Source organism: Zonotrichia leucophrys, chromosome 10 (genome assembly GCF_028769735.1).
Source record: "Zonotrichia leucophrys gambelii isolate GWCS_2022_RI chromosome 10, RI_Zleu_2.0, whole genome shotgun sequence".
Lineage (NCBI taxonomy): Eukaryota > Metazoa > Chordata > Aves > Passeriformes > Passerellidae > Zonotrichia > Zonotrichia leucophrys.
The window spans coordinates 2,225,777-2,250,844 of NC_088180.1; the positions used below are offsets into that span (position 1 = coordinate 2,225,777).

At 54.6% G+C, this 25,068-nt stretch overlaps 5 protein-coding genes and 1 non-coding gene across 16 annotated transcripts in view; 2 read left to right on the plus strand and 4 right to left on the minus strand.

Annotated features, from left to right (window-relative positions):
• Nucleotides 1-1,029: 1,029 nt before the first annotated feature.
• Nucleotides 1,030-6,784, minus strand: PATL2 (PAT1 homolog 2). 6 transcript variants are annotated; one of them, XM_064722000.1, is made up of 19 exons: nucleotides 6,691-6,784; nucleotides 6,030-6,132; nucleotides 5,614-5,894; nucleotides 5,428-5,496; nucleotides 5,257-5,319; nucleotides 4,724-4,891; nucleotides 4,525-4,611; nucleotides 4,179-4,333; nucleotides 4,024-4,101; nucleotides 3,810-3,948; nucleotides 3,581-3,695; nucleotides 3,401-3,501; nucleotides 3,095-3,139; nucleotides 2,799-2,941; nucleotides 2,391-2,550; nucleotides 1,976-2,116; nucleotides 1,801-1,898; nucleotides 1,573-1,725; nucleotides 1,030-1,407 (listed from the first exon to the last, which is right to left on the minus strand). In XM_064722000.1, exons 1-19 carry the CDS (start codon nucleotides 6,712-6,714, stop codon nucleotides 1,368-1,370), a joined length of 2,163 nt encoding a protein of 720 aa, XP_064578070.1. In that variant the 5' UTR covers nucleotides 6,715-6,784; the 3' UTR covers nucleotides 1,030-1,367. The 6 variants fall into 6 exon arrangements, with proteins under 6 accessions (XP_064578070.1, XP_064578069.1, XP_064578073.1 ...); XM_064721999.1 differs by having other exon boundaries at nucleotides 5,614-5,909; XM_064722003.1 differs by having other exon boundaries at nucleotides 6,559-6,694.
• Nucleotides 6,785-9,071: 2,287 nt separating this feature from the next.
• On the plus strand, nucleotides 9,072-11,654 carry B2M (beta-2-microglobulin). Its single transcript, XM_064722018.1, has 4 exons — nucleotides 9,072-9,199; nucleotides 9,336-9,614; nucleotides 10,075-10,110; nucleotides 11,263-11,654. Exons 1-3 carry the CDS (start codon nucleotides 9,130-9,132, stop codon nucleotides 10,086-10,088), a joined length of 363 nt encoding a protein of 120 aa, XP_064578088.1. The 5' UTR covers nucleotides 9,072-9,129; the 3' UTR covers nucleotides 10,089-10,110; nucleotides 11,263-11,654.
• A 1,796-nt stretch (nucleotides 11,655-13,450) lies between these two features.
• Nucleotides 13,451-19,590, plus strand: TERB2 (telomere repeat binding bouquet formation protein 2). Its single transcript, XM_064722396.1, has 7 exons — nucleotides 13,451-13,514; nucleotides 13,902-13,983; nucleotides 15,358-15,503; nucleotides 16,358-16,416; nucleotides 18,941-19,029; nucleotides 19,138-19,226; nucleotides 19,295-19,590. Exons 1-7 carry the CDS (start codon nucleotides 13,451-13,453, stop codon nucleotides 19,435-19,437), a joined length of 672 nt encoding a protein of 223 aa, XP_064578466.1. The 3' UTR covers nucleotides 19,438-19,590.
• Nucleotides 19,591-20,095: 505 nt separating this feature from the next.
• Nucleotides 20,096-22,758, minus strand: RPS17 (ribosomal protein S17). The gene is made up of 5 exons (XM_064722397.1): nucleotides 22,606-22,758; nucleotides 22,255-22,406; nucleotides 21,686-21,791; nucleotides 20,583-20,648; nucleotides 20,096-20,221 (listed from the first exon to the last, which is right to left on the minus strand). Exons 1-5 carry the CDS (start codon nucleotides 22,606-22,608, stop codon nucleotides 20,141-20,143), a joined length of 408 nt encoding a protein of 135 aa, XP_064578467.1. The 5' UTR covers nucleotides 22,609-22,758; the 3' UTR covers nucleotides 20,096-20,140.
• On the minus strand, nucleotides 21,950-22,077 carry LOC135452533 (small nucleolar RNA SNORA71). The gene has a single exon (XR_010441646.1). It is a non-coding gene; the product is annotated as a small nucleolar RNA SNORA71 (small nucleolar RNA).
• Nucleotides 22,759-23,439: 681 nt separating the features above from the next.
• CPEB1 (cytoplasmic polyadenylation element binding protein 1) overlaps nucleotides 23,440-25,068 on the minus strand; it is a 37,345-nt gene continuing 35,716 nt past the window's right edge. For all 6 annotated transcript variants that reach the window (XM_064722066.1, XM_064722065.1, XM_064722064.1 and 3 more), the window contains one exon: nucleotides 23,440-24,926. In XM_064722066.1, coding sequence (XP_064578136.1) covers nucleotides 24,816-24,926 — 111 coding nt within the window. In that variant the 3' untranslated portion in view covers nucleotides 23,440-24,815. The remainder of the gene's footprint in view (nucleotides 24,927-25,068) is intronic.

A 25,068-nucleotide genomic window follows, 5' to 3' on the forward strand; every position in this document is an offset into this window, starting at 1 on the left:
ATTCTCCCTGGGATTTGGAGCAGCAAGGTCTGTTCTTTCACTGGCAGGTGAGACCCACACTGGAATCCTCCCCAGATTGCCTCAGTGGGGTTGGAACAAGGGGTTTACCCCACGGAGAACCTGCCAGTGTCACTCTTTTGAAGAGGATGGCTAGGAATGAACAGAGCTGTGCCAGAAAACTCCCTAAGGATAAAGCATGAGGAGCAGGTACATCCTATAGGATGAGCAGGAGATAGAAACTACCAGGACGATTGGGAGGTCCTGCCCTTGGGCTTTGCACTCCCTGAAGGAGAAGAAACTGAGCAACCTTGATGAGCAGTGAAGATAAACCCCACCCAAACCCCCACAGCCTTATTCTCTGTAAATTCTCCCTTTGGCCCCTAAAGGATGCCCTTTTAAAGGAATAGTTTTATCCACTCAGGGTTACAGCTTGGGCAGTCTGAGGATGAGACAACTTTCTGCTGCAAATCTCTTTTGGGTACACACCAGGCTTTGGGTGTCAGGTTTAGGCCTCTGGGTGGGTGGAGGTGGCCCAGTCCCAGCTCTCCCACGGGATCAGGGGAAATCCCACCACAAAACCAGGCAGGAGCTACCAAGATTCCCACAGTGGAGCAGATATTGCACACACTCAGCCTCAGATAGAAAAAGTGAGGATCAGCTTGGGGGGGTCAGAATTGCTTAGGAAGATGCCTTAAAGTACTTCCAGCTGGAAGACTTCAGACTAAACAGCCTTTGGGAGCTCATCAGAGACAAGTGGTGCTTTATTACCCATCCACATATGTGCACGTGTGCATCAATCTCTATTTCCCTATCAGGACAAGCTCTGACTTACCTTCCCCACTACATCCCTTCTTTTCCAGCCCATTTCCCTCCCTGTGTGCTCAGATCCCCTCTCCAAGCACTCCTTTCTCCTCCTCAATCCTCGGAGCATCCCTCCCTTCTCTCCTTGCCTTTTGCCAGGGGTCTCCCTACCCAGCAATGCCCATAGGACCACTGTGCATCCAACACAAGCTGCCCCAGAAGCCAGAGGAGCTCATTCATCACCTTTTTATTTTATTTCAAGCACTGTACAGAACGTGCCATAGACAAAACCCCCTTCCCCAGGTGCTCCCAGCGCCCCTGTGCCCTGCCTCAGCCCCCTGCCATGACCCAGCACCCACCACTGCCAGGGGGGAGGCCAAAATAAGTTACACCCACCCATCCCCGTGCTCCGGGGCACCGGGACAGGGTGGCATCACATCAGTGCCATCCCTGCCGCTGCCCGTGTCACCCAGAGTGCCCTGCACCAGGGTCAGTGCTCATTTCCAAAGCCGCGGCATCGGGCCCTGCCCATTCCCGGCTGCAGACCCCACCCCCGCTGCCGGGGCTCAGCAGAGCATGTCGGCCTCGGTGGGCAGCGGGGAGCACCTGCAGGAAAGGATGGGATTGGGGTGTCAGGGTGCTGATCTGCCCCAAAGAAACAGCAGCAAAGGCAGCAGGAGCAGCTCAGCCCAGCTGGAGGTAATTCCGAGGGGGGTGGAAGCAGTGAGCCCCCAGTGCTGTCCCCAGGAGGGCCATTGCAGCAGTACTCACTCAGCCATCTTGGCTGCCAGGTGGTAAACTGTCTGCTTGTCCAGGTAGCGGCAGAAGAGCAGGACGAGGTTGCTGGGCAGGAAGAGAGGCTCTGCCAGCGAGGCTGTGGGCAGGCGTGACAGCTCCTGGGACATCAGGTACACCGTGTCCGTCCTGGGGACAGCAGCACAGGGAGTGAGCACCCCGGGGAGCAGTGACAAACCCTCCCCAGCTCACCCCGGCCCTCACCAGGCCTCGAAGTCCCCTCTGCACGGCTTCAGCGGCGCGTGTGAGGACAGCAGCCTCTCTCCGTGGCTCAGCAGGGAGTACAGCAAGGAGATGCCAAACTGCAGGAGAGCACCAGGAGTGTCACAGCCAGCAGCAGTGGCACCCCAGGGACACACTCAGGCTCAGGGCCAAGTACCTGGTTCTTCAAGGCCATGGTGAGGGGGAGCTCCGAAGACTCGGGCAGAGGCCGGGTGAGCTCCTGCAGGACCTCGATGAGTTTGCTGAAGGTCATCTCACCCACCACCTCATTCAAGGGGCTGTAGAGCAGGGGGAGAGACTGGGCAGGGCAGAGGGGAGAGCAGGAATCTGAGATCCTTGGACCTGTCACAGCCACACCCCCATCCCAGCCCTTGGAGGGGAGGCCACTGCCACCAGGACTGCTGGTGGCTGACTCCTGGAGGCCTTCTCCTCCCCAAGGATGGGAAAGGGTTCCTGTCTCATGCTAACCCCACAAGGCAGGCCCCCCTCATTGCCCAGGGTGCCACCCCCAGCAAGAACAGAGGAGGAAAGAGACAGCCCAGGTCATCCCTGCCCTGGCTGGAGGTGCTTGCCTCATCCAGCACGTCCTTCTTCATGAGGAAGGGCAGGTGGTAGGTGATTGCCAGCAGGATCTTCTCCCTCTGCTCCCCAGCCAGGTGGGGCAGCAGCCGGGCCACGAGCTTCTTGCCCTTCCGCACACACAGCAGTTGCAGGAATTCATCTTCTGCCTCCCTGGGAACAAAGGCTGCGTTGGCACAAATCCCAAGGGACCTGGAGCATCTCTGTCCATCCAAAAGGACAGCATCAGCTCCACTGGAGGACAAGGTTCACAGGCAGGGTCAGCACAGGCTGCAGTGACAGGATGGATGGAAGGAAGGACCCAATCCTCCTGTGACCCAGACCTGCTCATCAGTGACCATCTCAGATCCACAAGGACCAGGACATGCTGCTTGCTCCCCTATCCCACAGCACAGACTCACTCTTCACTGCTGCAAGCCCTGATTTTCAAGGCTTGGTAGATACTCTCCACTTTTTGGCTCTTCTGCTCCTGCTTCTGGGGCTGTTGCTCCCCTGGGGACGTTTTCTGTTGCACCTCCTCTACTTCCAGCAGCTGCAGGAAGAGCTGGAGAAATGACACAGAGTAAGGAGGAAGCTTGGACATCTACCAACTGGCTGTCCAGAACGCTGCCTAGGTAGTCATACCCTTTGAGAAATCCCTGGATAAAAACAGAAAACCTGGGCCATGCTGCCCTTCCCCAAATCACCACTCACTCACCTTCTCGATCCTGTGCAGCGCCCGCAGCCGGTGGGTCCCTGCAGCCTTTGGGAGGGTAGAAAGGAAGGCACAAAGGTTACAGCCATCCCCAGACACTGCCACCAGCTGCTCCCTGGGGAGCAGAGGTGACTTTTCCCTGGGGAAACCGTGGCCAGAGCCCAATCGCATCCCTTGGCCAAGCACAAATGACACTGGTGAGGTGGTACCTCCTCCAGCTGTGCGCCCCATCCCACTGCTCAGGACAGCTGCTAAAGCAGCATCTCTGGCAATTTATGGCCCCAGCCAGCCCAGCTTCCCTTCACCTACCTCCTCCTCCACGAGGGCATGGTGCACAGCATCGATGGCCCGGCGAGGGCTGTAGCAGGTGGACACCGTGACCTGGCCCAGGGACCCCGCGATGCGCACCACTGCGGGACAGCAGGAACACGGTGACACCACACCCCAGAACAGCTCACCCAGCCCCCCAACACTGCCCCAGCCCCTCACCAGAGTCATAGGTCTCCACTTTTTGGATGAAAGGTGTGACCAGCTTGGGGGGCTTGTTGCGCCTGCCCAGCAGCTCCTCCTCCGCCTGTTTGCGCTCCAGCCGGTGGTAGTAGGTCTGTAAGAACAGGAGAAGCCAGGAGTCCCCTCCACCACTCCTCAAGGGTTTCTCCAGCTTCCAAAGCCCCACCCTGACGGGAACAAGCTGCAGGTGCTGCCAGCAGGAGCTCACCTGGTAGTAGTAGTCATCATCTATATTCTCACTCTGCAGCTGCATCATCTCCACCTTGACAACCCAGTCCTTCTCCTTGGAAGTCATCAGCCCGGCATAAGGGTCCACTTTCCGAGACCACAGCTTCTTGGGGGAGACACTGGCACAGGAGAAGAACTCAGCCCACTGTACCCACCCAGAGCCCCCCTGCCCTGCACCCAGAAGACCCCCATACCTCTGCACCTGCCTGCCCTGCCGCTGCATCAGGATGCGCTGGTGCTGGGGGTGCAGCTGGGTCATGTGGCTGGGCATGCTGCAGGGGACACCAGACAGGGGTCAGGGGGGTTTTGGGACCCCTCCAGCCCCACCCCAACATCCCACTCCTGCTACCTGAAGTTCAGCTGGCCCATGGCTGAGGGGCTGAACAAGACAGCAGGGTCCAAAGAAGAGGCCATGGGCCTGAAGTGCACACCCAGGGGCTGGGGTGGGCTGCCCACGGTGGGGGAGCCAGGCTGGAAAGGGCTTGGAGGTGCAAACCCTGCTGTCTGAGAAGGAGAGAGGGGATAAAGGGTGTGAGCCTTCCCCTCTGAGCATGCCAGAGGGGTCAGCCAGCTCTGTGCTGGCTTCTGGCTCCCATTCCTCTGGCAAAGTGCTACAGTGCCACTGTCGCCATCCCCTGCCACACCAGGGCCACCTCAGTGGGGCCGTGGCAGTGGCTCAGAGCCCACCACGTTACCTGGCTGGGACTGAAGAGTGCAGGGGGTCTGCAGGCAGGTGGGAAAGGCTGAGGAGAGCACGGGGAGCGAGGAGACATCATGGGTGCCTGGTGCAGAGCAGGAGGCAGGAGGTGTCAGACAAGCCTGTCCTCGAGGCTGCACCTCCAAGGAGGGGAGGCAGAGAAAGAGGGGATGCAAAAGCACTCCCAAAACTGTTACCTGCTGGAGAAAGCACTGGGAGAAAGGCCTGGGGGACATCAGTCTTAAGTCAGGGCACTTGAGCCGGGAAGAGCCCCCGTAGCCCCTCTGCACAGGAGAGCCAAGGAAGTCGAGAGCCATGTTGGGAGATGGTGGAGGTCTCTCCAGCACCTGGAGGATGGCTTTATCCTGTGGGAGGAGGCAGCAGCAGGTGGGAACAAGGCACAGCTGGGAGCAGTTTAGCTCCCTCAGCAATAGTTAGCTCACTAAAACCTGTGGTCACTGCTCAACCAAGAGCAGCTGTGCTCCCATCCTCATAGAGTGGAGCAGTTGGAGACCCATGGGAACACCCAGCATGGGGGTCCCAGTCCCCCCAATCTCAACAACTTTACCTTCAAACCCAGGCTCTGCTTTGGGTGGGCACTCACAGCCTTGCACCCAAGACATCTCTGTCTACCTCCAGAGCCATTTGGAGATGCCCCAGGTGTCCCAAATTCCCTGTGAGACCCTTGTTCCAGAGTAGGGGGGAGCCCTTAGCTCCAGCATGTACCCACCTCCAGCATGAGGTGGCGAGGGACACTGCCAGGGCAGGAGCCCCACGTGGGATCCATCGCCCCCTGGAAAACAGGGAGAGGCTGGCATGAGCCAAGTGAACAGGAGGAGAGAGCAGGGGACACCACAGCAGCCACCCTGCCTCATCACCAGATGGGTGGGGACATTTTTACCATGTCCTCCTTGTCAAACTCTTCCCAGCAAGTCCCAATCCCACTGTCCAGCACTGCTGAGTCCTGGCTCTGCAAGGAGAGGGGAGTTAAAGGCCTGCCTGTCTGCCCCAGTGCCCCCTGTGGGGCAGGGCCCACAGGTGTGGGGATGGAGGGGAGCAGCAGGACCCCTGTCTGCTCACACATCACCTCCAGCGTGGGTTTGCTCCGCACAGCTCTCATCACTGCTGGGTCTCCCAGTTCACTGGGCTCCTCAAAGCACTCCTGATCCTCCTCCTGTTCCTCAGTGCCCAGCTCCTCTACCTCTTCCTCCAGCTGAGAGTTAACCTGCTCCATCTCTGCCTCCATCCCACCTTCCTCCTCGGCCAGCTCCTCCAGCTGCTCAGCTGCTCCTCCAGTTGCCTCTACCAGCGCGTTGGCCACCTCAGGGCTTATCTCCGGTACCACCAGGAGTTTTGGGGCATCCTCCTCTGTGGAGTCTCGGTCTTAGAGGGGGGAGCAGCGCACAGCAGGGTGGGTGAACGCTTTGGCAGTGCCCACCAGGCTGTCTGCTCCCCCCGAGTGCTGGCAGGTCCTCCAACACCAGGACTCCCCCGAGGTCTTACCTAACCCAAAAGTCATCTCGTTGTACAGGTCGAGCTCCTCATCCTCCTCAGCCATCTCTTCCAGCAGAACTGCATCTTCCACCAGCAGAAAATCCTCGATAATCTGGATTTGGAAGCAGCAGATTCCTCTCTAAGGTAGAGGTAACCCTAGCATACTCCTAAAGTGGGGAGCGGCACCCAACCTCCCCCTCACTCTACTGCTGGTGCCAGGCAACCCCCAGGGCTCGCAGCTGGAAAAGGGAAAAGCAGGAGCAACCCCCAGGGCTCACAGCTGGAAAAGGGAAAAGCAGGAGCAACCCCCAGGGCTCACAGCTGGAAAAGGGAAAAGCAGGAGCAACCCCCAGGGCTCACAGCTGGAAAAGGGAAAAGCAGGAGCCAGCGGCGCTGCCAGCGAGGACTGGAGGCGCAGCTCAGCCCACGGCTGTGCCGGCACCAGCGATCGCCGGCACGGAGCGGCACCAGCGCGGCTGGGCTGGGACACCTTTAGGCTTCAGAGTGAACACCCGCTACGAGAGCATCCCACCAGCACCTCCAGGGCAGAGCCTGCTCCGAGACCGACCGCGCTGGGGAGCGCCAGCCCCGGAGAACGAGCACCGCACAGGGAGCGGGACGCCGGGAAGCGGCAGCGGACAGGGGTGAGCGGAGCAGGGCAGGCACTCACAACGCGCTCGCCGCCCTCCGCCATCCCGCGGTGGTGCCGCCGCCTCCTCCTCCCGCTCACCCACCCTCCGTCCGTCCCGGGTCCCCGTACGGGGGCACAGTGCCCCCGCCGCCCCTTTTATGGGCCGCCCCCGCCGCCCCGGCATGCGCCTGCCGTACAGCATGGCGGCCCCCAGGGGTGCGCCGCGCATGCGCACTGCTATGCACCAGGAGCCTGCCGTACAACATGGCGGCCCCCAAGGGTGCCCCGCGCATGCGCACTGCGCTGCATCGGGAGCCCCGGAGCCGGGGGGTAGCGGGGATGGAGGGGTCCGGTGACCGCACCTGCGGCTCTCGGGGCACAGGACGGCCCAGCCCGGCTTTCCCCGCTGCTCCCACCGTGCTGTTCTCAGAGCTGATATCCCTCTGGGGCGTTATGGAAATCTGGTGGGATGTGCCCTGAGTATTCTGGCGGGCAACGCCGAGCACAGGTGTCAACACTAACACTATAAATGTCTGTATCCCACAAAGCATAGCGGGTTGCCCTTATTCCCCTGAATTATCCCCCTGAATACTCGGAGAACCTTGGTCATGTTACCCACTCTCAAATAATTCTGCTAATAAAAGCAGAAGTGTCCCCAAAGTGGAAGATTTGGCTACTTTAACCAAATCACTGTGGCTTTTAATAAACATCACGTGGAAGAGTTGTGCTTCTCTTTACTGGGAAATTCCAACAGGTGGTGTGGGTTAGAGTCATTGCCAGGGATTCACATCCCAAAGGGCCCATGGAAAGGATCCATGTCCTGCCATCCTCTCCCCAAGGCGAGGGAGTGTTCGCGTGGGCAGAGCCAGATTCACCCCTGGGGCAGCTGGACTGGGCTGGTGACTCCTGCTGTGGTGACCCTAACAACAGCTCTGCCACCAATGGAGCACTCAGGGATTATTTCTGTTGGAGCCTGAGATCCCTGATAAGGCTCTGGCCGCAGCTGCATCTGTTTATCCCACGCTGAGGAAAACATCGAGTGTTTTCAGCTGGCACTGCTCGCTGAGCAGCCAGCAAACCCAGCAGGAGCAGGGCCAATGGGAACTGATAACAAGTGTTTTCAAGATTTTCCTTTGCTTGGCCTCTCCTGATTTACCTGCTGCCTTTGGGGTGTTCACCATACATGCTTTATTAATTTAATTTGTATTTTAATGAGATACACTCAGAAGTCCTAAGGGGATTTAGTGTTTTGGTACTTAGACCATGCTGCTGTTTTCTCCCCACTAGCAGTGACTTGACTTTCTTTTCCCTTTATTTTCCTTCTAAGCAGCACTACTGGGACACTCAGTGGCATTCCTAGCCTTGCTGGGCTTTGGTACTCACAGTTCTTCTCGAGGAGACACCAAAAAATCTGGTTCTTTGGTGTTAGAATTCTCGTGCTTTATGTCAGGGAATTCTCATGTTTTATGTGTGCTGTGCTCCAACAACAGTCAATTTCCCACCCTGCAGCTGCTGGAATGAGACATTCCACACAGGTTTTGAAAGAGGTTAAAAAAAGAAGGTGGATAGCTTGCTCCACCGCAGGCTGTTGGTGTAATACCAGCCCTGGATGCAAAATCTGCAAGAGGTGACTTTTACCACAATTTAGGTTGGAAAAGCTCTCTGTGACCATCAAGTCAAATCATTCTTCCAGCACTGCCGAGGCCACCACTAACCCATGTCCCCAAGTGCCACATCCACAGGGCTTTTAAATCCCTCAAGGGATGAGGGCTGTACCACTGCCCTGGCAGCCTGTGGCAAGGCTGGACAGCCCTTTCAGAGATTAACTTTTCTCTAAGAGCCAATCTAAACCTTTCCTGGTGCTTTATTGAAGCTGCTTCCTCTTGTCCTCTCCTTTGTTCCCTGGGGGTGGAGCACAACCCCACCTGGCTGCTCCCTTCCCTCAGGGAGTTGTAGGAAGAAGGTTCCTCGAGCCTCCTTTTCTCCAGGCTGAGCCCTCCCAGCTCTCTCAGCTGCTCCTGGTGCTCCAGCCCCTTTCCCCGGCTCTGTGCCTTTCCCTGGACATGCTCCAGCCCCTCGATGTCCTTCTTGGAACGAAAGGCGCAGAATTGACCCCAGGGTTTGGGGTGTGGCCTCAGCAGTGCCCAGCACAGGGGACGGGCGCTGCCCTGCGCCTGTGGCCACAGCGGGGCTGGTCCCGAACAGGTGCCATTGCCCACCGGGGCTCACGCCCAGCCGCTGTTTCCCGCTGACGCCCCGGGGTCTCTGCCCGGGTTTTCCCCCCACTCAGCACGGAACTGAAAGCGAAAGCGCTTCCCCGCTGGCTCGCACAACCCCGGAGCTCCCGTTCTACCTGGAAACTGATGACGTAGTGACCGCTCCGCGCCACGATTGGCCGTGTGTTCCGGAGGCTATAAAAGGCGGAGTGCGGGCAGGGGTGGGACATTCCGGGAAACGGCAGGGCAGCGAGGAGCGGCGATGGCGCGGAGGGCCCTGGCGCTCGGGGTGCTCGCTCTGCTGGCGCTGCTCGGCCTGGGGGCGGCCACTGGTGAGTGCCTGGGGCGGCGCGAAGGGTCCTGACGGGGGTGAGGGGCTGCGGGGTCTCGGGTGGGCGGGCGAGTGTTGGCATCGCGGCGGTGCCCGCGGCAGCCCCGCTTCTCACGCGCCCTCGCCCCTCTCTCCAGAGGCGCCGAAGGTGGAAGTGTACGCCCGTTCCCGCGCCGAGGAGGGGAAGGAGAACACTCTCCACTGCTTTGTCACTGGCTTTCACCCACCCAAGATTGACATCGAACTCCTGAAGAACGGCGTGCCCATTCCCGGCGCCACGTACGGGGACTTGTCCTTCAACGACAAGTGGCAGTTCCAGCGCCTGGTCTATGCGCGCTTCACCCCCACAAAGGGTGACACCTTCTCTTGTAGGGTGGCGCATTCCACCATGCGGGAGCCAGGCAATTACATCTGGGGTATGCTGTGCCTCCCCTCCTGCGTGCAGGAGCTCCTTGCTTTATATCCGTGCTGTCTCTGTTCCTTTTCCTGGGAAGCAGGGTGAAATGGAGCGGGGTTTGAAGGTCTTGTGTTAGAGAGAGAAAGCTAACTTGCTTTTAGCTGAAAAGGCTCTTACACATGCCTGTGAAGGATTCGGGGAGGACGCACGCTGGTGTTAATCCACAGGGATTTGGTGATGCCGTGTCACCCGATCTCTGCCGTGGTGAATTTAACTAGAAGGCGATGGGTCATGCAGTGAATTTTTGCTTTATGTCGTGTGAGTATAAAGAAGGGCTGATGGTGTAGACCTAGCCTCAGCTACAGCTGAAGGCAGCTCTGGTCGCCATACTGGGGCTGTTTCTGGGGGAACCTTGTGGGGACAGGGGACAAGGGGTGCCATTAGCCCCAGGTTTAACGCTCTGCACTTCCTTCCTGCAGAGCCAGACTTCTGAGCTGCGTCTGGAATAATCCATGGTGAGTTATTCCCGTCCTGTGCTGGTAAGGGAAACACAGACCCATTTCTGTAGGGAGGGGGGGTTTGAAAAGCTGAGAAACAAAGCCCCACACCCTAAAAGTAGATAATATTTGGGTCACAAAGAAACCTGTTCCCACACCCTTTCTCCCCAGTATTTTGGTCTGGATTTGGCCATCCCGTGCCTACAAGAGTCCTTTTCTCCTAAAAAAGGAGAACTTTGAAGAAAATCTTCCCTGCACCTTGTTGCTGCGTCAGTTAGATACCGCAGAGAGTTGTCGCAGTCCCTAAAGCTCCCTGAGGCCCCGAGTGCTGTTTCCTGTCAGGGGAGGAGCAGGAAGTCACTGTACCCGAGATCCCTGTGCCTCAGGGTGGGTGGCAGGCTGGTTAACCAGCACCCTGTGGGATTTATGAGGCACAAACCAGAAACATTTTGGGGTTTATTCACCAGTGTCTCTGTGTGAGGGCTCCAAGTTCTTCAGACTGCGTGTAACTGATCTGGATGTAGCAATGGGGAAATTCCAGTTTAACACTTGGTAGGGAAAAGAAACTGAATATGTGGCTCAGCTGACGTAACCCTGGCTGAAACAGCCAAATTATGTGTCCAGTTAGAGGCTGGATAATGATTAACTGTTCTGAGACAAGCCCTGACAGGACCCTTATATGAAATGCCCTGGTTCCTGCAGAGCTATAAAAAGTTGTTTACAGTCACTGCTATGGTCTGTCACTCACCTTTGGGCAGTGGGGTGTGAGCCTGGCAGGGTCTGGAATGTTCTGGGCTCACACAGCACCATGGCTTGGGTTGGTGGGACACTGGTGAGGGATGCCACGTCTGGCTGGAGGGGGATGTGGGTGACTTCACTGTGCTCCGGGGATGAGGATTTACTGAGCTGGCCTGGAAAGAGTTGAGAGCAGGACAAACTCCTCCCTGGGGTGGAGAACAAGGATCCTCTTGACTTGTTGGACTCTGAACTCCACCAAGGAAGGGACAGAAAAGGAATTTCTGCAGGATTTTTACCTGAATCTCACTGGAAGGTGGTTCTGCAGGGACGCTGCAGTCAGACTGCTCTGAGGAAACTGGTTTTTAGTCCTAAAATAATTGCAGTTGAAGGTGTCACTAGAGTGACTGGTGTCAATCTACTCTCTCCATGCAGATTTGAGACATTCTTCTTGCAAGTCAGAATCTTCTCGAGCTTCTGTCCATTCTTCAAAAACAACTTGCATTGTAATCTTCGGCATTATCACTTATCCACGGCGTTAAGGGAGCTCTGCAGGCTTTTTGAGCTAAAAAATTTACTGCTTAAGAAATAATAGTAACTTTTCACTGCTCAAAATTTTGGAGGATTTTTATCCTTTAATAAACTGCTAGTCCATAAAATGTTTCTTCAGAGTCATTTGACAAGCTGATATCACAGGCTCTGATGGCCTCTGGGTTGTGGGTGGATATGTAGCCTTGGTGGCATGATGGGCAGTTGTGCTTTTTTTTATCCCAGTGAGAAGATGCAAGATCACTTTTCCATCAATAAAAGAGAGTTAAATTTTTTAATTTTTCTTTTGCTGGTGTGGTATCTGCCTGTCTGGAGGCTCCTGCGTGGGTCTGAAGGGAAGGCACAAGGTTTAAAAAGGGATAAAGAACCTTGGGGACACAGGGTGGGACAGAGAAGGAACGATGACAGGGAATGGTGCTCACTCAAATGGAGAGAACTCTGGCAGATGCATTTTGGAATGTGTGGTGTAAAGCTGAGCCTGGGGAAAGCAATGTGTGTGTGGGTGAATTTCAGTTCTGGTTCTCTCTGTGTTTGAGCCCATGGCGAAGTTCAGGCCAGTCCTCTGTTACACTGTGGGGGATTCACACTACCCAAAAGCAATACTGCTGCCATCAGCTCACTTTTCTTTTATGAAGAAATCAGAATGATTGCTTGAGGAATATTGTATCCAAATGGATTTAACCAGGATCACTTGTATGGGATCAAGGTTTCAGCTTCTCTCCCAGAGACCCCAGGAGCAGCACTGGGTGCTGTATGAGCCCAAGGAGCTGTGGAACATGTCCTGGCCTCCTCCCCTAGATCATGAAGGGCCACCAAAGCGCTTTCCATCACCCCAGCTCCACTTTTCCTATCCTCAAGAGCACCAGAATATTTGTTGGGTAACCACTCCACCAAGAGAGCTTCACCCTAATTAGGAAAGGCATGGAGACAACTGCAGAAACTGAAGATTCAGTGGAGGCAACGTGAAGTGACCCTGTCTCCAAAGGGCTCATCATCATCTTCACACACTGGGGAGGTCTGCCCTGATTGCATCTGTGGGATTTTTCTGTTCCTATTTTGATGGTTTACTCAAAAATCCCCTGTCTGTGGGAGAACAACATGTGACCACACCAGAGGCTCATTTCCTTTAACTGTGGATTTCAGGACCATGTCCAGAAATGCCTTCTCAGTTTTATCCAGCATCCTTGGGGTTGTGAAGTACTCGGGATCTTGCTGAGCTGCTGCTGCTGGCAACAGCTCCTAGAGGATGGGTTATGCTGAGGGATATCTTGGGAAGCTTCGAGCATGAAACAAGCCTCATTTGTGCTTTATGAAACAAAAGCAGTTTTTCTGCAAGCAGTTTCTGGAATCACCAAAATGCAAGGGTTTTTCTGAGAAAAGCTTCTAGGAGAAAAAGGATCGACTCCAACTCCTAACTCTGCACGGGACACCCCAAAACCCCGCCCTGTGCCTCGGAGCGTTGTCCAAGTGCCCTTTGAGCTCTGTCAGGCTTGGGGCTGCCCTGAGGAGCTGCTCCAGTGCTCGCCCATGCTGTGGGGGAAGAACCTTTCCCTAATATCCAGCTTAAGGCTCCCTGGCGCAGCTTCAGCCGTTCTCCCTCTCGCCGGGTTTTTCCCCCACCGCTTCCCCTCACGGCCGTTCCCTCCCTCCTTTACCCTCTCGGCCATTCCCGCCTCCTTTCCAGCCCCTCACGGACGCTCCCGCCCTCGTTTCCCCTCAGGGCCGTTCCCCTCAGGGCGGTTCCTGTCTTGGCCCACCCCCTCACGGCCGTTCCCGCCCTCGTCTTCTCTCAGGGCGGTTCCTCCCTCCTTTCCAGCCCCTCACGGCTGTTCCCTGCCTCCTTCCAGCCCCTCACGGCCGTTCCCCTCAGGGCGGTTCCCGCCTCCTTTCCAGCGCCTCAGGGCCGTTCCCGCCCTCGTTTCCTCTCACGGCCGTTCCCGCCCTCGCTTCCCCTCAGGGCGGTTCCTGTCTTGGCCCACCCCCTCACGGCCGTTCCTCCCCTCGCTTCCCGCCTCCTTCCAGCCCCTCAGGGCGGTTCTCTCTCTCGTCTCCTCCCCGGGCGGCTCCCGCCGCGATGTTCCGCGGACACCGCGCTTGGTTCTCGCAGAGTGTCAGCCCGGGCCCGCGGGGGCTCTGGGGTGAGGGGGCCAGACCGCGGCAGTCAGGGAACCTGGGGCACGAGCGGGAGATCCGGGATTGCAGGGCCGCGTGTCACCGATCTGGGGGAATTAGGAGGGGAACACAGCCCCATCGTTCCTCAGTGGGGCATAGCTTTGGGGACACTGCCCTGTCACCCCTTTGTGGGACTGAGACCCACACAACAGGGCAGAACACGAGTTTGGCCAATCCACACAGAGGACAAGCCCTGCCCAACCCTCAGGGGAGCAATGGGAGTCCCACAGGCATGGGGAGCTGTCACAGCTGTCACTTCAGGGTGGCCCCACCAGCAGCTGTCCCCTCCCTGGGTCACCCCGAGGTGGGAAGCCCTGGATGCCCACACTCACTTGGCTCTCTGTCCCCTGCAGCCGATGGCGGCGGGACCATTGCCCACTGGCTGGATGCTGATTACCTCTTCAGCAGCGATGCTGCCCACCCTGACACCCGCAGGTGGGCACAGGAGGCTTTAATGTATTTAGTGAAAAGTATTTCATGGATATTGACATCCTGTAAAATTCAAGGGTGTGTTTTTAAAGTCACGGCGTGGATCTGCCATTGCTCAGTGGGCTCGGGAGAACTCACACCCACACTAAGCTATAGATAGACAGAGAAAAACCATCCATGGGTTCAGAATGGCTTAACAGTGATATAAATTTAATTAATTGTACTAGTTTCTTGCTGGTCTGCTGGAAAATCAGCATCTAAAACAGAGGTGATACAGTTCCCAAGGAAGGAATCTGGTTTCAAAAAATCCAGTGTGAATTAATGCTAAAAGGAAGCACTGGGTTAAAAATGGACGGAAAAGAACTGAAATGCTTAATTAAAAAAAAAAAATAGAGAGCTATGGAATATTTGTACATATATAAGGAAAGTCTTAAGGATCTTTCTCACTTCCTCAATATCAGCGAGTTTTTGTATTTATTCATTATTTAGTCATGTAAACATATGTATGGGGAAGGAAGCTGCAGTATTTCCCTTTGGCTTTGCTAGGCTGAATTAAATAGTTTCTCTAACAGACCAGTGCTTAAAACTGGCTTTGAATTTTGGAATCTTTCAGCCACCTGCTCCAGCTAAGCGAGGGGAATTCCAGTAAACACACAATAACATCTTTTATTCTGCAACAATGTGCTGCCAGACCAGCCTGCTCCCACAGGGAATTCTGGATAATTTATATATATATATAGATATATATACACATGTACACACATATATATATAAATTATATATAGTATATATACACTATACTATGTAGAGAGTATACTATACTATATATAGTATATATTATATATACTGTATATAAATATATATACTATTACTAATTATAAAATCGTATATATTCATTATACATTAAAAAGATATAATTTTATAATATACAAATATAATAAATATTTTAAAATAGAAATAAATAGATAAATATAATTATATAATCATCCTTAAACCCAGCAAACAAGATTTAATTCCTCTCTAAGGAGGACAGTGAGGGCTGGAGCACCCTCCACCTCTACTTCCTTGCTCCTGTGTGAGCAGGAACCAGTGTGGTGAAGGATAATTGTAGAAAAATCCTGTCTTTGCCCTTCCCTAAGCAGTTTCACCTCAAGAGCAGAATGAGACTGTAATCCCTAAAAATACATTTACCCTGATCCCTCCTCCGGGCTGCCCCTGGGAGGTGCTGGCAGCCAGGACGTGGCTGGTAGAAAATCACAGAAAATTAGGGGCTTTTGGCAAAAAATTTTGGCAAGTTTCATGATAACACCCCTCTAAACGTTTTGGTTTTGGTTTGCTTCCAGGTTCTCTTTGGAAATCAGCTCTGTTTCTCTCTTGCAGCATCCACGAGAGCCTCAGTTACCTGGAGGGCAAAGCCACGGTCTTTCACTCCTGTTACCTCTCTGTGTGTGCGAGCACCCGAGCTGCAGAGAGGCCCTCGGTGCTTCTGGGCCACTTCATCCTGCCCCCTGCCTGCCTGCACGAAGGTCAGGCACAAACAATCATCTGGGGATGTTTTCCCGTGGAAATCCCCCTTGAGTACAGCCTTGGTGCCAAACTAGAGCTGACAGTTACTTGTCTGCAGGGAGGGATTTTTCCTTCTGCTTGGGAGTGGCTCTTCCTCCCAGAGGACAGAGTATGATCCATCTATTACCACAGGGTGGCTTGACCTTGAACATTCCCAGGGATGGGGCAGCCACAGCTGCTCTGGGAAACCTGTGCCAGGCCCTCACCACCCTCACAGGGAAGAATTTCTTCCCAGTATCCCATCTAACCCTGCCCTCTGGCAGTTTGAAGCCTTTCCCCTTTGTCCTGGCACTTCAGGCCCTTGTCCCCAGTCCCTCTCCAGCTCTCCTGGAGCCCCTTTAGGCACTGGAAGGGGCCCTGAGGTGTCTCTGGAGCCTTCTCCAGGTGAGCACCCCCAGCTCTGCCAGCCTGGCTCCAGCCCTTGGAGCATCTCCATGGCCTCCTCTGGACTTGCTCCAACAGCTCCGTGTCCTTCTGCTGTTGGGGTGCCCAGAGCTGGAGGAGCACTGCTGCTCCTGAGAGGGGCAGAATCCTCCCCTCACCTGCTGCCCACACTGTGGGAGCAGCCCAGGACACATGGAACCTCACACCCATGAGCTTCTCATCCACCAGCACCCCCAAGTTCTCCTCAGGGCTGCTTTCAATCCACTCTTCCCCACCCTGAATTTGTGCTTGGGATTGCCCTGGCCCAGGGGCAGGACCTTGCATTTGGGCTTGTCCCCAGAGGCACCTGCAGGGCATCACACTGGCAGCAACTTGCCAGAGTTGTGTTTTTTGGTGCTCTCACAGTCACTAGTTTTGTTGTTCTTCTCAGAAATCAAAAGGAAAATTGGCCGGTTTATTTGGGAGAAGGCAGATGCCCTTGAAGAACAGGTAAGATGAAAAATTTGTACTTCACATGTATGTGCTGGAGGAGGAGCTAGTGCTGAGCAGGGAGCTTGCACAGGAATTCAGGGGGAAAAAAAGAGCATATATAATTTTTGGGAAAAGGAGCAGGCAACTCAGGAAGCATTTAAAGATGTCTTTAGGTCATGCAGAGAGAAGAAAATTAGAGAGGTGAAAGCTTGGTTAGAACTTAATTTGGCCATCTCTATAAAGGATAATATTTTTATAAATTATATATATAAAAGGAGGACCATGTGTGATGATGTTTACAGGGGTCTCAGGTTGAGGGAAGACACAAGGATCTGACTCCACTTTTCAGAAGGCTTCATTTATTATTTTATGATATATATTACATTAAAACTATACTAAAAGAATAGAAGAAAGGATTTCATCAGAAGGCTGGCTAAGAATAGAAAAAGAAGGAATGATAACAAAAGCTTCTGTCATGGATGGAGAGTCCAAGCCAGCTGGGCTGTGATTGGTCATTGATTAGAAACAACCACATGAGACCAATCACAGATGCACCTGCTGCATTCCACAGCAGCAGATAATCATTGTTTACATTTTGTTCCTGAGGCCTGTCAGCTTCTCAGGAGGAAAAATCCTAAGGAAAGGATTTTCCATAAAAGATGTCTACGACAACCAAGGAAAACCCTCATTCTTTATTGCAGTGTCCATCACCAAGGACTAGGAAAAGGCTGAGGTAATTACCACCTTCTTTGCCTCAGTCTTCAGCACTAAGACTGGTGGGATCAGGACAAATAGTGGTAGACAGGCATGGGGAGCAGAATGGAGCCCCAGAAATCCAGGAGGAGGCAGTCACTGCCCTGCTGTGCCACTTGGATGCTCACAAGTCCATGGGCCTGGATGGGATCCATCCCAGGGTGATGAGGGAGCTGGAGGAAGAGTTTGCCAAGCTGTTGTCCATCATTTATCACTAGTGCTGGCTCACTGGGGAGGTCCCAGATGACAAGGGACAATGTGACACCCCTCCACAGGAAGGGCTGGAAGGAGAGTCTAGGGAATTAAGAGATCTTTCAGTGTGACCAGTGGCAGGGAAGGTTATGGAGCACATCACCTCGAGTGCCATCACCTGGCACATGCAGGAAAACCAAGGGATCAGACCCAGCCAGCATGGCTTTGGGAGGGGCAGGTCCTACCTGACCAACCTGATTTCCTTTCATGACGAGGGGATCCACCTGGATGAAGGAAAGGCTCTGGATGTGCCTACCTGGATGTCAGCAAAGCCTTTGACACCATTTCCCACAGCATCTCCTGGAGAGCTGCAGCCCACAGCTGGGACAGCTGGTGTCTGGGCACCAGTGGTGTCCCCCAGGGATCAGTGTAGGGCCCAGGCCTATTCAACACCTTTCCTGAAGATCTGAATGAGGGGACTGAGCCCACCACTGGCAGACAGACAGGTGACACCAAGCTGAGTGGGAGTTTGGTTTTACTGGAGGCTGGGAAGGCTCTGCTGAGGGACATGGACAGGATGGATCAATGGACCAGGGTCATTTGTAGGAAGGTCAACAAGGCCAAGGTCTGGGTCCTGCACTTTGGCCACAATAACCCTGCAGAGCTACAGACTGAGATGAGTGGCTGGAAAGCAGCCTGGCAAGAAAGGTCCTGGGATTGCTGATCAGCAGCAGCTGAACATGAGCCCAGGTGGCCAAGAATGCCAGTGGCACCTGGCCTGTGTGGCCAGCAGGAGAAGGAAGTGAATTTTCCCCTGTACTGGGCACTGCTGAGGCCCCAGCTTGAGTGCTGTGTCCAGTTCTGGACCCCTCAATTCCATTCAAGGACATTTTAGTGCTGAAAAGGAACTGAGCCAGGGAAGGGTCTGGAGCACCAGGAGGGCTCAGCCTGGAGAAAAGGAGGCTCAGAGGGGACCTTCTGACTGTGCACAACTCCCTGACAGGAGGGGGCAGCTGGGTGGGGGCCAGGCACTGCTCCCAGGGACCAAGGGACAGGACGAGAGGACGCTGCCTTTAGCTGTACCAGGACAGGTTTATGCTGCACATCAGAAAGAACTTTTTCCCAGAAGGGATGATTAGGCACTGGAATGGGCTGCCTGGAATGACTGCATGTGGCACTCAGTGCTCTGGGTGTTTGGTCACTGGTTGGACCTGATGGTCTTTTCCAACCTCACTGATTCTGATTCCTTGTGCTTGCTGTGCTGTGTGTCCCTCCCTGCATGACACCCTGAGGGGACAGCACTGGAAGGACTGTCCCTTGCCCAGACACATCCAGTGTGCTGTTCCAGGGATTCCAACTGCCACAGGCTGAGCTCAGCCCTTTGGGCTGGTGTTTTCCTTCCCCATGTCACTGCCCACTCTCCTCTCAAAGCAACTTCCCAGCACTTTTGAAGGAGGAATGCCCTTAAATTTAAAATTGAACTCTCAATTATGCTTGAAATCATAAGCCCTAAGAATTCATGCACTCACAGCATGCCCCAGCTGTCTGCAGGTGACCCAGGGACAATTTTAACTCCTTCTTGTGCTGATATTCACAGCCCAAGGAAAATCCTACAGAGGAACCAGAAGCAGCAAGAAATAGCTGTGAGGAAGAATCAGAGGAGGAAGTGCTAGACCTGGCTGAGAGGTATTTTCCTACCTTGGGTGGTGGGATTTGGATACACCTCCAATTCCAAACAATCATAACACATAGGAACTAACACACAGATTTTTTTTTTTCCCCCTCCTGATACAGCACTGAAGAAACAGAGTCTGAAGCACTCACCCAGGGAGAATTTCCATGCCGTGCCCTCCAGGAATACCCAATAAATAACATGGTGACAGGTAAATAAATGCAGCTGGAGAGGGCTGCAGATGGAGCAGGACTCAGTGAGCCCATCCTCCCTCCCCAGGCTATGCCTCTGCACGGGACATGAAGAAATACGAGGGGGAACTCCACGACTTCATCCCCGGCACCTCGGGCTATGCAGTGTACTGGGTTCAAAGCAAATGCAGCATTTACTGTGAGAAGGCCAAAATGAAGAGGAAATGGTAAGGAACAGGTGGCTGGAGCAGCAAAATTTCAATGGAAGAGCTGCCAGATGATTTATAAATTATCCCACTGCAGCTCAGAGCATTCAATGTGTTATTTGAGTACTGGCAACAGTTATAGCAGTATTTGCTTCTTTAAGTAACTACTTCAACTAAATTTCACAACAAACATAAATACATTTTTCCTCAAAACACAAATATTTTTCTTTCTATTGTGGGGCTGTGGGGTGTGTGGTGGTTTAAGATGTGTTTTAACTAGTTAAGCAAGTTTTTCTTGGAGGGACAATCCAAGGACGGACATCTCCTCATTTTCATTTAATCAAAAAATTTTAAGACTTTTTCCCTTTTGTTTAAACACTTGGAAGTGACCAATAGGGTTGCAAAACCAACTTTTATTGTGGTACAGCCTGATCCTTGGGCTGTCCACTTGAAGGAAACACAGGAAAACCTAGGACAGGCTCCCACAAGCTCCAAGGAACCACCATGGTTGCTCTCCCACTGCCCCAAAGGCAGGAGAGCCTCTAAAATCAAACAGCTTTGCACCTCACACCCCAAACTGCCAGGAAAGAACCCAAAAAGATGCTGGTACACACGAAGGTGTTGAGTCCTCAAAAACCCACCCTCCCTCATCCCTTGGGTGTCTAAAGACCAGGCAGGCTGAGGTGGTTTCCTCACGTTTATTGGAAAAGCGACACACAGGGACAGACTCAGAGCGCTCCCCGGGGCGTCTTGAAGTTCATTCCCACTGTAGGCTGTGTCACCTGCAGGTTGGACAGGCTGCCAAAATCCTGGAAAACAGCACAGCAACAATGGGATCAGTCCCAGCATCCACTGACAATAGAAGCAGGTTTCTCTGGGGAGGGGTGGGAAGGGGGAAGGTGCTGTGGTCTCCTAAGAAGGGGAGACCACCCTGCTGCAGAGATTGACTCCACAGAGAGGGAATCATCAGAATGGAGGGCAAGGAACACCCCCCACCCTGCTGGAGGCAAAGCCCCCATGCCTCTGCCCTTCCAAAAGCCATGTATGAACTAATCCTCCCACAGGAGCCAGGGCAGAGGGACATCCCTGACACCACCCAGCCACTCAGGGCAGCAGGAGCTGTGCCAGGGCTGTGCCAGCAGCTGGGCAGGAACAGTTGTGGCCACTAACCAGGAGCTTCAGCATTTCCTTGGTGTCCGGGTCCACTTCAATGATCTCCTGGTCAAGGGCAGAGACCTGGGGACAGAGGGGAGAGAAAAGGTGTGATTGACAAAGCCCCACAACAACCCAAATGTCACCACAGCCACTCTGGTCTCATCCCACTGCTGTGGGGAGCAGCTCCAGCAGCAGAGCCAGGAGCATCCTCATGGGACACAGCTTTCCTGACTGAACACTGCAGGAGGCAGTAGAGGGAAATGCCTGGTTTATGGCAAATCTTTGGAAACTGGAACTTGGTTTATGGCAAATCTTTGGAAACTGAGGCCCAACCTGCTCCAGGCCAGGGCTGCTGAGGAGCTGGCACTTGACCCTCAACTGCACCAGGCTGGGCAGTCACAGTGACATTCACAGTGGCCTTGTAACACAAGGCCACCACGGTGCCAACAAAGACAGTCCCACCCCCAGGACACCTGTGCTCTCCTGCTCTTTAATGCCAGCAAAACTTCCTCCAGCCCTCTCCAGACCCCAAAAACTCTACCTCCACAGGTTTCCTTCCCCAAGAGCTACATAAGACCAGGATTCTTCTAGGAAAACACAAATATAGCACAGGTTTTGTGCGCTGACACTGCACCAACAGTTACAGCGTGGACATTGCTTCCCTGTAACCCTCTGGTACCAGCACAGAAACCAGCAGCTCTGCCAGGAGCTGAGTGGGAAGATCTGGGAAAGGGCAAGATGTGCTGTGCCTGAAGGTTACAGGATTTAGGAGCAACAGGATCACGTTCCTGGAACAAGGGAAGCCCTCCTGGACCACCTCACCCAGGTGACAGGTGAGATCTTGAGGCTGCCCAATTTCACCAAAACTCTCTCTGGGAAGCCATTCTGAATTATTCTCCTGCTTCCCATCAAGTTTCTTTTTTCCCAAATTTTAAGTTAGGAGAAGCCAGCTGTCCTTCCTCTCCCAGGTGGCAAGCTTTGGAGGGAATCCACCTCAACCCTCTTGATCCAAACCCTCCTCAGTTCCTCCTGGCTGGGGGTTTGTTTTAAAGAAACTTGGGAGCATTTCTGGAGACACAGCGAGGCAGGATGGAGCGATGGGGAAGCTGGAGCCTCACCTCGGGGACGTAGTTGTCCCTCCTCTCCCTCTCCTCCTCCTGCAGTTTGATGGAGATGCCGCGGACAGGGCCCCTCTGGATTCGCTTCATCAGGTGGGTGACATACCTGAGGGGACACGGGGGTGTCCTGGGCTTTCCCAGGGCTCATGGAACCCTCCCCAACACCCCAAAACCACAGCAGGATGGGGACAGCTGTCACCATCTACCCCGGCAATGTCCCACCACTCACCCTGGCATCATCCCATCACCTCCAGAGAATCAGAGTGTCCGACAGTAACAGGGTTTGGGGGAGACACACACCCCCCCAAACACGGGAAAACTCTCGCTCTCCTCTCCCTGCACTATCAATGACCCGGCCACAAGCAGGACCGTAATCACTTTCGAATGCAGGAACATCGTGCCCGAATCCCCCAGGCCCTTCCCCATGCCCAAACCTCCCGGGACACCCCCAGCTGCCCAAAGCCCAGCCGAGGCCTCGCGGTGCCCGAACCCCCTGCGACCCTCCGGTGTCCAAGTCCCACCCGGTACCCCCCAGTGCCCGAAGCCCAGCCGGGCCCGCAGTGCCTCACCCCGCAATCTTGTTGCGCAGCTTCTTGCTGGGGATGATGGCGATCTCCTCGCACACGCGCTTGTTGGTGTGGAAGTCATTCCCGAGGCGTGTGTAATACTTCTCGATGATCACCCGCGCCGCCTTCTTCACCGTCTTCGTCCGGACGCGTCCCTACCCGGGGTGGGCGGGAGGGCCGCCGGTCAGGCTCCGCCGAGGTCCCTGCCCCAATCCCCCCCTTCCCCAGCCATCCCGGGCTCTCACCGCCCCGCATGCCCCTCGCCCCGGTCCCCTTCGGTCCCCAGCGCCGCTCTCCGCCGCGGGGGCACGGGCCCGCCCGAGGATGGCGGCGGATGGCGGGACCCGGACTCACCATGTCGGCGGCGGCCGCGGAAAAAGAGCGGAGGGTGGCGGGAGGCGCCGGAAGCCAGCAGCGCTCAGCGCGCCCCCTGGCGGCTCGGAGGGCTCCAGCAGAGGCGGAGCGGCGGGCGGGGCCCAGCCCAGGCGGGAGCGGCCTGAGGCGGGAGCGGCGGGCGGGGCCGCGGCCTGAGGCGCTCCCGCAGCGCCCCGCGGCCCGGAACAGGATGGAGCAGCCCGGGAAGGGAATTGCAGAGAGCAGCGGTGCCCGCGGCACCGGCCCCTCCCACAGCCGGCCCCGAGAGAGGACACGGAGCAGCCGCAAACTCGCAGCCCCCAGCGCACAGGAGGAGGAGGGTGAGCACAAGGCTGCTGCAGAGTCACCGCTGTGGGACAGGGAAGGAGCCCGGAGCCTGCATTGGGACATGGGACACACAAAGTGTCCTCTGTGGCAGCCCCAGTCCAGCTCAGCCCTCCCCAGCCCCACAGAGAGGAGCTCTGGGTCCCTCTCCCTCGCAGCCCTGCAGGAGCAGCACCTCCCGGCCACGGCGGGAGAGCACACGGCAGCACAGGCCCCTCTATCAGCCTCATTAACTTCTCGGTGCAATTAGGGGAGCTCCGGCTGGAGCCCAGGAGCCTGCAGGGACCTCAGGTAAATGGGATCTAAAAATGCATTGCCCAGCAGACAGAGCTCCCGCCCAGCTGAGTCACCCACCAACAGCATCCACAATTCATAGCTCCATCCATCCCTCCCCCCAACCACATCCATACCTTCCTCCACACCTCCAGGAGTGACACCACAGCCTCCGAGCTGCAGAGATCTCCCATGAAGCACACAAGGCACAAGAAATTTTTTTTTTTTTTTTTGCTGCAACGTGTTTATTATGTGCCAAAAACTACACCACAGCTTACTCCACACGTCTGTAGGAGAGTGCAGTCTTGCCTGCATATACTACAATGAGGTAGAGACTTCACACACAGCTTCACAAAACCCCACAAAGAGCAGCTGGGATATGCAACAATGCAACATCAGCTCAGCAGGAAAGAAAAAAAAAAATAATCATAGTAAAGAGGGAGAAATTATGACACTGGTTCTTTGGCACACAGCTTCCAATAGAGGGGAAAGTAACAAAATAATAATGTGATCAGCATAATTAAGGTCTCAAATCCCAGCAGCAGCATTTCAGTCGACTGCACTGATACTCCAAACATCTCGGGAAGGAAAGGAAAATTACTTGTCCCCTCTAAGAGAAAGGGCTCCCAGGAACCTTCATCGTCCACCAAAACGCAGCCCTTTTTTAGCTTGTTACAAAAGAAAAGGTAAGTCCTGTGACTTTGTGTGATTAAAAACCTCTATCAACCCCCCGTAAGTGCAACTTAAAAAAGTGCAACAAACTATTTAAAACTATATACAGCAGCTCAGAGATCCTCATCCCGTCCAGTTTCAAATCCAAAAACAAAAAAAAAGCCCGGCCTGTCCCGTTGCAAACCCCTGGATTTACAACGTCCTGCCATCAGCCCCCAGACACAAATTGCAATAATGTTAAAAGCTGCCAGGAAAAGAAAAAAATCTCTCATTTCAAACGACTTAAAAACTGTTTTTAAGAGTGTAAAAAGGAACTCGTAAAAACCCTCGAGCGTAAAATATGAAATATGATTTGGTTTAAATGAAGAGCAAAGTCTCCTTGTTGTTACAGTAAAAAACGCCAGCTGAACACCCAGGTCACACCATCCAGGTGGGGGTAAATGAATGGAAAGGCACTGTATGGCAACGGCAAAACAATGACCAATGAGACCTGCGCTCTCTCCACCAGTATTGCAAGGAATGTAAAAAAGCGCCTTTAAAAAATAAAAAAAACCAGGGCGGGGGCGCCTGCGGCGACGCCCCCGCGACACGTGGCCCTTGGTTGGTTGGGTTTATTCGTTTTCAATTTTTGCTTCTCGTCAGCAAACCAGGAACCAAAGTCTGGGAACTGCAGAATGGCTTGAGGGGCACTCCCCCCCTCAAAACACCCCCAAACAAACCCCAACAAAACTCACTGTGCATTAGTGCAGAAACAAAAAGACCAGCAAGTGCAAACATGAATGTAAGATTTTTGTTTTGTCCCCATCAGTCCTCAGGAAGAACCTTCCCAGCCGGGCCTGGCTCCGGCGGGCGCTGCTGCGCTCTCCTCGTGGCAGGCTCTCCCAGGACTCTGCCCGTGCCAGCCCCGGGCCCGGTGCCCCTTAGCTGGAGTCCCGGTTCTTCTGGTTGCGCATCAGCGGGCGGTGGTGGCGCAGGACCTCCATGGAGTGCTGCCAGTGCCAGCACGAGCGGCAGAAGTACTTGAAGCAGATCTGTGGGCAGAGCACAGGGCGGGTGACACCAGCAGAGCCACTCCTGCCCTTCACCCCTGCCCGGTTTCACAGCCCCCACCCAGCAGCACAGTGGATCTGTGGGTTGGACAGGGAATGCCAGCGATGCTGTGCAGGGCCTGGT

Coding starts and splice junctions, on each gene's coding strand:
- RPS17 (XM_064722397.1), bottom strand. Junction 21,792..22,254: donor CTGCGCAACAAGATTGCGGG/GTGAGGCACTGC, acceptor GTGTCCCCTCAG/GTATGTCACCCACCTGATGA. Junction 20,649..21,685: donor GGGACAACTACGTCCCCGAG/GTGAGGCTCCAG, acceptor CTCTGTCCCCAG/GTCTCTGCCCTTGACCAGGA.
- PATL2 (XM_064721999.1), bottom strand. CDS start 6,714: ATGGCGGAGGGCGGCGAGCGCGTT. Junction 4,892..5,256: donor CTCGCCACCTCATGCTGGAG/GTGGGTACATGC, acceptor CTCCTCCCACAG/GATAAAGCCATCCTCCAGGT. Junction 2,117..2,390: donor AGAAGGACGTGCTGGATGAG/GCAAGCACCTCC, acceptor TGCCCTGCCCAG/TCTCTCCCCCTGCTCTACAG.
- TERB2 (XM_064722396.1), top strand. CDS start 13,451: ATGTTCCGCGGACACCGCGCTTGGTTCTCGCAGAGTGTCAGCCCGGGC. Junction 16,417..18,940: donor CAGATGCCCTTGAAGAACAG/GTAAGATGAAAA, acceptor TGATATTCACAG/CCCAAGGAAAATCCTACAGA. Junction 19,227..19,294: donor AATAAATAACATGGTGACAG/GTAAATAAATGC, acceptor CTCCCTCCCCAG/GCTATGCCTCTGCACGGGAC.
- B2M (XM_064722018.1), top strand. CDS start 9,130: ATGGCGCGGAGGGCCCTGGCGCTCGGGGTGCTCGCTCTGCTGGCGCTG. Junction 9,200..9,335: donor CGGCCTGGGGGCGGCCACTG/GTGAGTGCCTGG, acceptor CCCTCTCTCCAG/AGGCGCCGAAGGTGGAAGTG.